Source organism: Tenebrio molitor, chromosome 1 (genome assembly GCF_963966145.1).
Source record: "Tenebrio molitor chromosome 1, icTenMoli1.1, whole genome shotgun sequence".
Lineage (NCBI taxonomy): Eukaryota > Metazoa > Arthropoda > Insecta > Coleoptera > Tenebrionidae > Tenebrio > Tenebrio molitor.
Window position 1 is genome coordinate 35,920,318 of NC_091046.1, and position 13,757 is coordinate 35,934,074.

General features: G+C 31.1%; 1 protein-coding gene and 1 long non-coding RNA gene across 9 annotated transcripts in view; one reads left to right on the top strand and one right to left on the bottom strand.

The window, feature by feature from the left end:
• Nucleotides 1-13,757, top strand: part of LOC138127183 (G-protein coupled receptor Mth2-like) — a 65,076-nt gene that overhangs the window by 34,913 nt on the left and 16,406 nt on the right. The window contains exon 1 of one of the 8 annotated variants that reach the window (XM_069043118.1): nucleotides 7,937-8,394. The exons of the other annotated variants lie outside the window; for them this stretch is intronic. Coding sequence (XP_068899219.1) covers nucleotides 8,001-8,394 — 394 coding nt within the window. The 5' untranslated portion in view covers nucleotides 7,937-8,000. Of the gene's footprint in view, nucleotides 1-7,936; nucleotides 8,395-13,757 lie in introns of those variants that run through there. 8 annotated transcript variants of the gene reach the window in all.
• Nucleotides 1-13,757, bottom strand: part of LOC138127270 (uncharacterized) — a 45,488-nt gene that overhangs the window by 28,439 nt on the left and 3,292 nt on the right. The gene's annotated exons all lie outside the window — the stretch shown is intronic.

The window sequence follows — 13,757 nt, forward strand, 5'->3', positions numbered from 1 at the left end:
TGTTTAGACTATACAAAGGAAAATATGAAAAAGGCCTCTGCTTTTGTATGTGTCAAACGTGCACATCAGGTCGCCGAGAGGTCAAAAGATACAGGTAATTACATCAATTTTTCGACAATGCAAAACTAATTCAACACCGACATGGCATAAACGAAGGGTTAATAACACAACTACGATAAAACTCTTGATTAATTAGCTAAACTATTTGGTTACTAATGCACAAACATAAATCGTCACTAACACACAAACACAAAGATAACCATGTAATTTAAAAACACTTATTTTTAAGTTCTAATTTGGATCAGATATAAAAATATTGTGAAACTTACCCTCTAAATGCTCATTTATACTTGCCCAATCATGAAATGTCGTATTGATTGTGTCGGGTGTTTTTTTAAATTTCACCTCGTAGTAGGCGTTGAAGAGTCGATTGTGAACGCACCACTCGTGTAAAATGCAAGATTTAAACAATCGACTCTTCAACGCCTACTATGAGGTGAAATTAAAAAAAAAATAAAAAAACACCCGATATTTCTTATAATTAATCGATAACCATCTAAACAAAAATAAATAATGCACAATATCTTGAACATCGGTTGTTACAACCATTTCACGACAATTCTAGATTGTCCAGATGCTTGTTTCTTCTTTGTTCCATATTTATTGTAAGACCTTGTTGTCAATAATATACGGCTCGTGTTGCAGCTGAAGGAGAACTGTTAAAATTTTCAAATAAACATTCTTATAAATATTATAAGTCATGTGTCAATATTGGGAAACAGAATGATAAATTTTGTTATCGTTGGTTTCATACTATTCCTTGAATCTTATCGTACAAGTTTTCAGAGAAAATTTCAACTAATCAGTAAAAGCAAAAAGAAAATAATTATAATTACTGTAATTGTTTTGATAAGATTTAATCATCCTAATTTTAATTATTGTGCGTGATAATGAAATCAGAATGATATGATCGCCATAAATGAAAGTCTAAAGGTAGAGCAAGAATGATTTCTTTGTCATATATTTCTTCAATCTATGATTTTTATATTTTTGAGCGCAGAGTTTAAAGTTTTTAAAAATACAAGCTGACATTTGAGACTTAAAAACAGTGTTCCAAAAAGTTCAGACACGGCGTCACTAACAAAATTATCTGGAATTTCCCAATCACGAGGGCAATTCGATATGAGTATTCACCGAATGATCACTGCAACTTATACAGTGTGGAATAAAATGATTTACATCTAATTACCTTTGGAATTTTTGCACATGTAAATTTTCCTGTACCGCTCTACTTTTTTTTTGAAGTGCCGAACTATTAGTTCTGTCAATAAATGTCATCAATCGAATTGACAATTGTTACAATTTACTGAATTGAATTAACAAACGTTGGTGGCCACTTTCAACACTAGCTGTGACTTGCTTTTGGTAGCTCCTTTTTAATTTCAATCTCTACTTTGCATTCATATCATCCCTTCGCAATAAATCACATTTGGAATTTTGGAATATTTTGAGGTTAGGCTTTCTTTTTTTTTGTAGAGCGGCATTTCGTATTTTTACAAGGGTAATGCAAAGGTAACTAGATGTAAATCATTTTATTCCACACTGTATTTAGACTAAATTAAAAATCAAGATATCAATTCATATTTATGTAATTAATATTGTTAATAATAACCTGTTTTCTTCAAATAAATGCTATAAAATCTCTGATTTGATTGTCATGTCAAAAAATTCTCAAAAAAATTGTCGATAATTTGTGGCCGCGAAAAGTTATAGCGTAATTCCAATTTGATTGGTCCAATTTTAAAAAATAGAGAATTTTCATTGGCCAACTTTTTATGAGGTGAATAGTAAAATGATAGTAATATCCCGAGTGCATGTCAAATTGTCCATAATTTATTTTTTTCGAGTACGCGAAGCGCACGAGAGGAAATTATGAGACAATTTGACATGCACGAGATGATATTTTGGCAGACTATTTCCTGAGAAAAATTTAAATGGTAAATACAAATAAACGTAATTCTGTGTTTAAAAATTGGTTTTTCTTTAAATTTATATGTTTGCACTGAATTGGTATCTAAGGTGATTTATTGACAACAGTTTTGCTCTAGTGCAAATTATCGATAATTGCACTAGTGCAGATTATCGCTGTAATTCGATCGCTATTGGCTGAAAATAAAATATTACAACTGTTTGATTAGCATAAATTTTTCTAAGGAAATTGTCACCTATATTTCAACTATTTTTTTACAAGTATACAACATTTTTGCAACAATTGCTTTTAACGCTTAAAATGGAGCAGAAAATAATCTAGAATTAAACAAATGATCAAAAGCCATAATGCCTAAAATAAAAATTATTTTAGATCTGAACATTTTTGTCAATATTCATGTCATGCTTTCCATTTGCGAGGTAAACAATAATTTAGATAACAATTTTAATAAAGTTCCTGATTTATTTACATATTTTCCATATTTATTATAACTAGGTATCATAACGTGTACAAAATGTCGGTTTCTGTTCACTTTGGTGGATGCGCCGGTTTCTTTCTAGCGCCGAAAACTATTTCAAATGAGAACTTTACAATTAATATTATTTACTTATTTTTCAATTGCTTAATGAAATAAAAGTGAATTTTATGAAGATATGTAATTTGTGACAAAATGTTAATTAACCATTTTATTGGGTATCAAACTTCATTTCAAGCGTTTTAAGAGGAAATGAACGATTAGGAAGCCAACGACAGGTAAAAACACATTATACTGTCATTCAGATTTTGATAAAGGCTAATAAATTAACGTGAACAGAAGAGGATTTATGTTATCAGTGTTTGGTATCAATTTACATATTCGTAAATAAGCCACTTCAGCTTAATAGGGAGTGAGATATCATTTATGAAGTTTGGGTATGTTCCATCTTTCCGAAAGAAATATGTTCTCTGTCCCAGGAAGTTCGTATTGTGTCAAATGATAACTTAAAAAGTTTGTGAATAATCTATAATAAAAATTGCCCAAAGTATACAGGGTGTATTAAAAATTGCCGATAACATTTATGTCACGCGAATCTACAAAACAAAAAATTCTAATTCGAATTTGGTCTTACCGGGAGAGTTCGCCAGATGTGTGACGGCTTTTTTAACAAAAAAAAAAACGTGCTGCCCCCCGTTCCGAGTTCGAATCTTTTTGCTGGAGTTTTTTTTTAATTACTGAAAGAAAGAAAACGCATTACTGTAACCTTCTTTATTATTTTTTATTTTTTAATTAAATTTTGTAAATTAAATTAGGTTTTAAAATTATTATTTTTAAACTGATCTTTTTTTCTCGTAAATTTAGGAGCGTTCGGGCGTTTCCTTTCAGCGTGGTGATATGGGCAGTCGGGGCAACCACCCTGTTTTTTTTTTGTTCAAAAAAAGCCGTCGCACATCTGGTGACCTCTGCTTGTTAGACGAATATTTTTTAAATTACTATTATTATCAAAAGTGACATTAATGACAATCCTTTTTACTTTCTGGCTTTACTCAGGTTCGAAAAATCACTCTAGCTTAGTTGCGATGTTGCAATATATCCAAAATTTATGAACAGCATTTTTTTTAAATAAACCAACAATCAAAATGGTAAAATTAGTGCTGCTATTTAAATGTATTAGGCATTCACGATCTTTTTGGGACCGAGTTGGCTATGACCATCTAGTGATTTTGTTGGCAGTACCTCGGTGATATATTCCCTAAAGGAAATTGACACTTTTTGTGTTAGGTTAGGTTGTTTTCAAATTAAAGTTATATTATCTGAATAGGTACATTGTTGCCGGATCTCTTAAATCTGGTCTATTCTTTTTAAATTGGAAGTAACATCGTTTAATGGAAATTTTTTGTCGTAACAAAATTATTTTGGTAATTTTCACTTTTCCTTTGGCCAAAATTAATTATTTTTACACACTTAATACATTATTTCCTTTCTTACGAATATTATAATAATAAATCTGGCAATATGGTGCCAAGAAAATGTCGAACAGACACTGACAGAAAAAAAAGTTGCATTTGTTGCATCACTGAATCAGTTAGTCCAACATGAAAGGAAAAAATCATAGCCAACTCTGTCCCAAAAAGATCGTGAATGCCTTATAACGGGTGAATTTTCACTTGGAGTTGGCTTTGAACGAGTTTTTATTTTTTCTGTTACTTTAGACACACGCAAGAACGAACGACAAATGACAGTCAGTACAATTGAAACATAACCAAATTAAGAGAAAAACATTTATTGAAATGTCAAATTTGTCAGTGTCTAAGGTGCAACGGAAAACAAAGAATGATCCATAGCCAACCCTAAGTGAAAATTTTAATAGTCACCCGTTATTTCTCCATTATAATCGAAGCAAATTTCCAAGTTTGACTGTTAATAACTCATTATGCACCATTATGCGCCATTATTAATACACCGTGTATACATGTCGGTTTCGACTGATGAAATATGTCCTTGCCAGTATAAATTCTCATGAAAATTTTTGCCTTTATACACTAAATACTTTAAGTGAAACTTAAATGAATACTTAAATTTTTAACGGTTTATCAACATTAGCACATGATCAACAGCTCATATTATTATCACACACAACGGTCACAAATAGCCATTACAACTTATCAACATGTGGAATTATTAAAATTGTGCCTTTAATTATAATATCGCATAATACACTGACAGGCACAAAAAACGACTCATTATGATTTCTTTAATAAATGATCTTGAAATTATATTTGTGCTTATTTTTCTTTATTATAGTTAAATTAGGATATTTTCAATGATCGGGAGTGCTATGGTCACCATGGCGACCGAATTGTTTTGTTTAAATAAATTATTAGAAAATTTGCGCTACTTCCATGTCGTGTTTTTGTCGGTTGATTTACGTGTTAAAAGATTTAATTTGACAATACGAGATACTAATTCAAAATGCTGTTCAAATTTTGGCAATTTTTTATAACATAAAATTTTTTCTAAAAAATTACTTTTACATATTTTTTTTCATTAAAATTTTATTTGCCGTTTCGTTTGTCGGATATTCTTTGGCAAAGAATAACTTAAATAACACTTATCAATACAACATGATATCAATTTTTTTTTCTAAAACAATGAATTACTTAATTATATTAATAAAATTCAAAGCGAGTCGTTTTTTGTGCCGGTCAGTGTATTATGACAAGTCTGGTAAAACCTTAATAAGTCTTTTCGTTCGTTTATGTTGAGATACATAACAGGGAAAGTGGTATATAACTAAATATATAAACTTTCCCGGTTATATACCTAACTTGACATCTGTCAAAGATAACCTCAAAATTTACAATTAATTAATGTTTTTTAAGGCTTTGCCCAAACGAACATGAAAAACGTTATTCAATATTCGTACGCTATCACTTTTCAGATATTCGGCCTGTTTTGCATCACTCGGCTGAATCCTCGTGCTTCAAATTTCGGCCTCATATCTGAAACGTAATGTGACGTAATGTGCTACTCATATGAAAATAACTATTACATACCCTTTACCTAGTTGCCGTATTCATGGGTTATTCGCCAATTCTTCTTGGGGAAACGTGATGAACGTTTTTATTGTCAGTGACTGATAATCTTCGTCGTGTATGAATTATTTCCTGATATTTATCCGACAAATTTAATGTTGCAGAAATAAGCAAGAGTCGCAGATGAATGTTTTATTTCTCAACAACAACAAAAACATGTATTTTTAGTGCATGAATATTCGCTGTGAAGTGCTTGTCATTGACTAAAATTCAAATTTGATGTACGTAGATCGGATTGGATTACATTTTTTGAAGGAAGTAGTGACTCAAATTGCTAAACGTTTTCAATATGTCTAAAGACTTACACAGAAAAAAATTGTATATGTTTATACTCCGTGCACTGATAGATTGCACGTTTTTTGATAGACACAGAGACAAATGTGTACGCAAAAGTAGAATCACGCTCAAAATTATGTATAACATTTGTTAATCATTCATATTCGAAGAATTAATAATTTCAACAACAATTTATAACAATTGAAAACATTTCTACCGAATCTTCATTCAGATTGACAGCTGTAATTCTGTAAATAACATCATAGGCGTACTACTGGCGGGAATTAATCTGCAAGGATATAATGGTTTCCTAAATAACGTGAAACAATTGAGATGGAAAGTTTAGTACTTTTCATTGCGTTATGTTTTGGATCTAGAATTTAAAAACCCTAATCTATTAGCGCACGGACTATACAGTGCGTTTTTTAACTATTGCCATAGGCAATTGCATGGTGATCAAAATTATACCCCCTGTTAACTTTTGTTCTGATCAAAATATTCAAACCATTTTTGGAATAAAGTTGGAACTATCGGACAGATTACAATTCAACAATCCTCCTCGAGGCTAAATAAATTAAAATATAAAACCTAATTTCGCCTACTACGTTTTTTGTTAAATTATTTACGTTCATTAATTTCAACTTTGAAGAGTAAAATTAGTCAAATAAAACTGCTTGTCGTTGTTCAAATAGTATGCCTTACATGGTACATATTTATTATTAACTAGCTGACCCGACAGACGTTGTCTTGTCCTAATTTTTTTTGCGATCGTTTTGTGAATTTGTGAAAAGCTATTGGAAATGTATAAACAAAGTAAAAATGAGGAATTTTACATGGGAGATGAATTCTATCGGTAAAGTATTAGTATTCTACACTGATGAAATGCTGGAAATGTGTAATGTTCCAATCAGAATTTCATGTCAAACAAATGATTTATTTTCTCCCATTAAAATTGAAATCCATTCCGGTCAACTTTTCCAATTTTTTTTTTTAAACCTGATTCGGACTATTACAAACATTTTAAAAAAAGAATTTGCCAAATTGGTCCAGACGTTCTCAAGTGATGCGCTTAACCAAGAACATCATTTCATTCTCAAATTTTCCAATTTTCTGCGCAATTTTCTTAATTTTTCGTTCCGTAAGAACCTTCTACGAAGTATTAGAAAACATTAAAAAAAAAAGATGAATGAAATCGGTTAAGTCGTTCTCAAGTTATGCCGTGACCAAGGGAAATAGGGATTCATTTTTATATATATAGATGATTTCTTACTAAAATAAAAATTAGCACCAAATCTGCAGTGGATTATAATTAACAGAGGGTATAATTTTTACCATGCAATTCCCTATCGCAACAGTTAAAAAAACGCACTGTATGTATATGGTATTAATTGGATTTTATAAAAATATACAAAAGCTCTATCTAATTAAGTTCTGATTAAGTTTTTTTTTACTGCTTTGTAAAATTTCAGAATAGGAATGTTTATTATAATTTATTTGGACGTGAAGACGTGATACATCTACTGTTTATTAAATCACGCAAACATTTTGAAAGTACCTGTTATATTTATTTCATGTGGGTATTTTTATATCTTACAAATATGTATCAGAAAAACTAAAAGGCAAAAACTTATACATATTTTGTTTTTGTTTTTTTCGTTTTTCTCAGTTTTAAGATGTTCGATTTAACAGCCAGAAAGGAAATGGAAACTTGATTGTATCAATATTTTGTGTGTAAAGCTTTGCATGAGTAGATAATTCAGTTAATAAGAAAATATAATTCTTTACCTCAATAATCTATATTTAATCGTAATGTATTTATAGATTTTGCGTGACGTGAGAAATTTATTTATTGCAGCCAGGCATAACGGAAGTTCATAAACAATAATAGGCATTTGCAATATAATAAACTGCACTTACTAATAGCCTGTGACACAACTAATACAATATTGTCCTAGACTCCTTCGTAAAAAACCCATTACCATTACTATAAATATTTATACAATATTGAAGCCGATTCGACTTAAAACAGAGATAATCGCGTTTCAAGTTAGTTTTCATGAACACCGCATCGTAATACAATTGCGTTACACCTTTTTTCTTATCTAATCTTAACTTCACTACATCACCGCTGACAGTGTGCCACTTGGTGTCTAGAAGAAAAATGCTTGTTAACTCGTACATCGTCTTAGTTTTGTGCAAAATAATTTTCGTTTTAGCTAGTGACCTGGAGTGTCAAAATAATTGTTTAAGAAAATGTTGTCCCGACGGTCAATCTTTCTATCGTGGAAAGAACGGTACGAACTGCAGTGGTAAGGGTACCATGCAACTAGACCAATTGTTAGATCTTACACCGTACAACATCATTCACGGCAAAACTTGCCCAGAAGGGCACGCTAAAATAATGATTGACAAATTTAAAATGGATGGTGTAACCGTGGTGTGGGAGGGTCGAACATTTAATTCTACAAATTCTTGTGTTGAGAGTTACAACAACACCTTGGTGGCCATTATTTGCGCTGTTGATGAAGATGTGATGGAAATTGTAGCATACACAGGTAATGTCAACTAGTCTCACAAATTCCTTAAAGCTCAATTTTAAGAATAAACCTTGTCATTATTTGTTTTATGAATGACGAATCGGAAACAATCTTATTCGCAAAATTCTGCGAACTTAAACAACAGTAAATAATTTAAACGAGTTTCAGCGATAGGTTTACTTTTTAAATTTATAGTTAGTGTTACCCAATTGCTGTTCTAACAATAATGGTGATAAAAATGAAGGTCGAATATATTGATAGAGATCGAATATTCTACATTGCGTCCTAATTCGATTTAATATTGCGTATCAAGTAAAGGGTGCTAACACACCAAGTGGTCCATTAATTCCCCCTTCATTTATTGTACTTCTGTAACTCTTGGGAAACATGTCTCCACTATACAATATGTCATAAGTGAGAACTCACCACAAAAAAATTTGTTTGTCTTTATTCAACATATTCCCAAAGCGGCATTTACTAAAATATCCGGCACTTTTTATCTGTTGAGACAAACCAGCCACACTAGGAACGTTCCTGGTACAAATTTTATTTGTTCAATAAACAAAATGAACGAGTACATGTTTATAGTGCTTTTCTTTGATCTGGTAACAGTTCTTTGTGCACACGACGCAACAAATCAAATTGTTACTTTTCGGTCGACAAAAACATGGAAGTGCTGTCCTTTCGGAAAACAATTTGTTCATAAAAAATGTCGAAACGTGAGTGATGTGGAGGACAAACACTTCATTGAAAATGTTAACATACCTTTTCCGATTAATATTTCTGTTAAAAACTACTGTGATAATAGTTCAAAAATTCGTTACGTGCTAAACGAAAATGAAGATACATTTAGTGTAAGTTGGAACAACATGCTCTACTATAACAATCGCTTTCTCGATGATTTTTGTGTGGATTACAATTTTGACCGCAAAGGGCTTCGAGTACTAGTATGCGAATTTTTGGAAATTGGCACTGACTACGGCTCAATTATTAACTCATATGGTAATTACGATTTAACTAATAGTGCATTCAAACTAAACATTTACTTGCATTTTCATGGTGCGAATCAAATTTAACATGACAAAATGAAATTAACTTTTCGAGACAATATTATAAATCAATTCAGTTCTCGTGAGAACTAAAGCAAACGCAATTCTATCCCGATCAGTTCCTAGAATCTCCACCTTATTCTTTATCTAATCTCTGTAATTATTATTTGCAGTATTTTAAGCATTTGCTGTCACAATTCTATAGCGGTTTAAAGTTGAAATGGCCGTCGCTTTAAAATATGTTGTGTTAGTTTTGTGTCAAATCGTATTCATTCTAGTCAGTGATCTGGAATCAAAATCTGTTGAGTCCAATGTAACAGTTTACAACATATTTCATGGAAAAAGTTCAAACGAAACAACCTCAAATAATGCCGAAAGAGACATCGTGGCTTCTATAGGTAATAAAAATGTATGCCAAAATTATTTATGTATAACAATTATATAAATTAGTAATGTGACTTTTAACACAAATGTGTGTTTTAAACACGGGGTGTAAACATATATGTACATTATGCATTTTTGTTTCCAATTTATTTATTACCTATGACATGTATTTTAAAATTTGTATTAAATATATCGTAATATGTATTACATAAATTAAACTGAATTGTGATATCGTTTAAATAACGTAAATACACTTTGTCTCATTTTTAAATATTACATTCGCGTTTACTGTTAAGTAATACTATTCATTACCCACGGCCGTGACTAGTGTCTCATTCTCAACGGATGGCCAATGGCAAAATTGCATTTACAAATTATAACATCGACAATGAATTTTCTGCGCAATATTAATATGTCATAATTATTAATAAAAATAAAAGAAAACGCAGAAAAGATATTTTACTTTTTTTGAAAAAAATCACGATAATTAAATATTAAAGCATTCTATTAACTCTTCGCCGTTTTCTGCACATAATTCAACCCTACATCGAAGTTTAAGCTTCTGAACACCCATGAGTGTTGGGAAATTTTTCATTAATTATGTGACGAAAACTGGTCCAACATTGGATTAAATAAATTCTTTGTTCTAAAGACATTTTGAAAAAAGTAATAAGTTGTTTGGCAAAAAACGAGGCCAATTGTAATGAATTGTATAACATAAAAATTTATTTAAATTTTAACAGAAAATGTTAACTTAAGAATGGAGTATATCAACAGTGAGATTTTAATAACGGAAATGGGGGTTTAAAATGAAGCAAAAAATGTATCCCACCTCCACCCGTCGGCACGGCAATTTTGCCGGAGTAGGTACATACACTATTACGGATATTACTATCAAGTAATAGTGCAGTGCTTATCAACATAATTACCGGCGTCTCGCCTCCGCATTTTGACTTTTTTGTGTTTTATGTTCTGTGTCAATGTTAAGGAATTTCCTCACGATGTGACATGAGTATAATAATATACCTTTTTGAATTTCAACCACCAATTTGTTCTCTAAGTCCAAAATTTTTAAATTTTTAAAAAGAGATTGGGGTACTATTCCTGTTGCTGAAATTATAAATGGTAAAATCGAAATTTTTTCTAAACACCAAAGATTTCTCATAGCAACGGAGAGTTCTAAATATTTATTAATTTTTGTATTATATGTCTGTGTTATATTGTGTGAATTTGGAACAGCTATATCTAAATGATATGCTTGCTTTTGTTGTTTATTTAAAATAATAATGTCTGGTCTGTTATGCTGAATGTGAATGTCAGTTAAAACTGTCCGATCAAAATATAATTTGTAATTGTCATTTTCTAAACAACTTTCTGGTTTATAAATGTAAAAAATGTTATTCCTCTGAAGATTTTGCGTAATATCAAAAATTTAAAAAAAAATCCCCTTGTGAACCCAATCCAGGGACACGTATACATTTTTGAAGTTTCTTACCTTTTCGATATCCTGCCAAAATGAAAATTGTTCAAATGAATGATAACGTCTTAAACGAAGATTCATTGTTTCGAATGTCTTTCAAAATTTTTGCTCATTAATCATTACCATAAATCCGTCAAGTTGTCACACTGATTATTATTAACATAGCTGTTCTAGTACTTTTCAATGTACTTGGTTGACCACCCTGCAATTGTATCAATTACAATTTGTCACCAATTCGAATAAATCGAAAAACAAAAAAAAAACAGTACTTTAAAGCCAGAGAAAAGTAGGCAATTGACTGTTCTAATGAGATTTTCTGGTCTTTCTATTTAATAGAATAAAATACCCTCACAAAAAATAAAGCATGGTACACTTTCAATCAAAAGTTGTGTTTCAACTTTCAGCCGGGTACACTGCGAATGATAAATTTTCACAAATTGTGACACTTGACAACGCGGATGTTTATAGAATCCACTATATTTGCGAGACCACAGTTGACCGGGTTTACTACAGTGAGATCGAAAAAAAAAATTACGAGTTGTCTGTGACCAAAAATTTCAGTTGGCAACTCGCTAAAATTTCAATTATTAGATGTCAGTCTTAAAAGTTAGGTAAGTGATTTTGATAACGTTGAAATCTTGATTTTCATAAAGGTGAGCATTATGTGTGACCTGTCGGTTGTAAAAGAATCATGAGGAGCTCCACTCTCCACTCGTACTAGAGAAAATGTTCGAAATGTCTGCCTTGAGCTTCCAAACATAATGCTACTCTTTTCGCTTCATGTTTTCAAATGACCTTCGTAAAGTCGGGACATCAATGAAATTGCAGTTATCAGTAATCACTTGGATTAAATTGTGCCAGGCCTGTTTTTAAACACGTTGTTTTTTAGGTATGGAAAAACAAAATAATCAAGGCAAGTTGTTGGTAAGTGCCTTGAAAGTCCGGAATGACAGTTACTATTGTAATTAATGACATCTGATCACATTTGAATGAAATTTTTATGTGCTGCCAACTGAAATGTATTAATCATGGCCATCTCAATTTTTTTTATTTTCGATCGCACGGTACTTACAATTGAATTGAGTGGGTACCTCAAAAGGTACAACTAAGAAGGTTCTACGATTATACAAAATACCGAGAATGTCAGAGTGTCTTCATCTTAATTGCTACACGCTATATCTATATATTAATACGTGAAGGAAATACTTTGTACCCCTTTTTAAGCAAATTGCGTGCACGGAGGAGTGTGAGATTTATGTATAATATATAGGCTGTCCCCAAAAAAAAAAAGATGAGTCCATAGCTCTCTTAGTTATCGGAGGATTTTAATTTCTATACACCAAAGTAAATGGTTGTGAATAGACTACAAAATGGCCTACTAAATTCACGTAAAGCCCCAAGGGCATCAACGTTAAACTGTCAATTTTTTTTCAAATGCGAATACATACTTTTGTTTTGTAATTCTGATAGAGATAAGAAAAGAACAATCTATCACAAGTATACACTTACATACCCAAAATACAAACAAAAAAAAGCTAAAAAACGCTACTATCGTCTATGCTTAATCCCCTCGCAGTGAAATCCACTCCACGAGGGAGTTTATTTAGATTATTGATAAAAAAAATCTTCGGAGTGAAATACAAAATTCTTTGACTATTAGTGGTTTGCCACCACATAAGTTAGTATTGAAAGTTAATTGCATCATTTTACTGATCAGAAACTTAAATACAAAGGAAGCATAAGTAAATGGAACAAGAATGCGTATCAAGTTTATGCATCTTAATGCTATTGATTGCGAAATTTTAACTGGAACCGCACGCAATAAGAGAATTTTGATTCCACGTATAAATTTAACATATTCCTATTTTACCATTTAACTTTCAAAGAACTCAATTTCCAATTATACCTGCATTTGCGATGACAATAAGTTAAGTCAAAAAAAAAACATTCAAAAAAATTGGAATTTAATTGAAGCAACCAGTTTTTACACATCATAGTCAATTGTACGTCGCAGCAAGTAGAGTTCGATCATTCAATGGTTTGAGATTTCATATTTCCGAATATAACGGTCAAGGGCATTTAGCAAACGATGAAAGAGTTTTTACAAAAAACACCATCTACACAGAAGTTTTGAATCATTAAATTCATTTTCAAACTATGTATTTTAAGTTCAATGGACAACATTTATTTTTTTAACCGCTTGATTTTTTTGTTTCAATAAAAAATAGATAAAAAATACGAAGCACGTATTCTTTATTTAATTTTTAATTTTTTGTATTAAGTAATTTTTTATTAAATTTTGTATAATTGAAAAAGATAGGCAAATTAACTGTGTAGCCTTGGCGAAAACTGGCCAGTATAGCAATAAAAAAAACCCAAGGAAATGTCAAAAATGCGTTATCATTTTTTAAATATGGCTTAGCCAAGCTATACCTCATTTTTCCTATCGTTCGTATTTTTGAAATAAG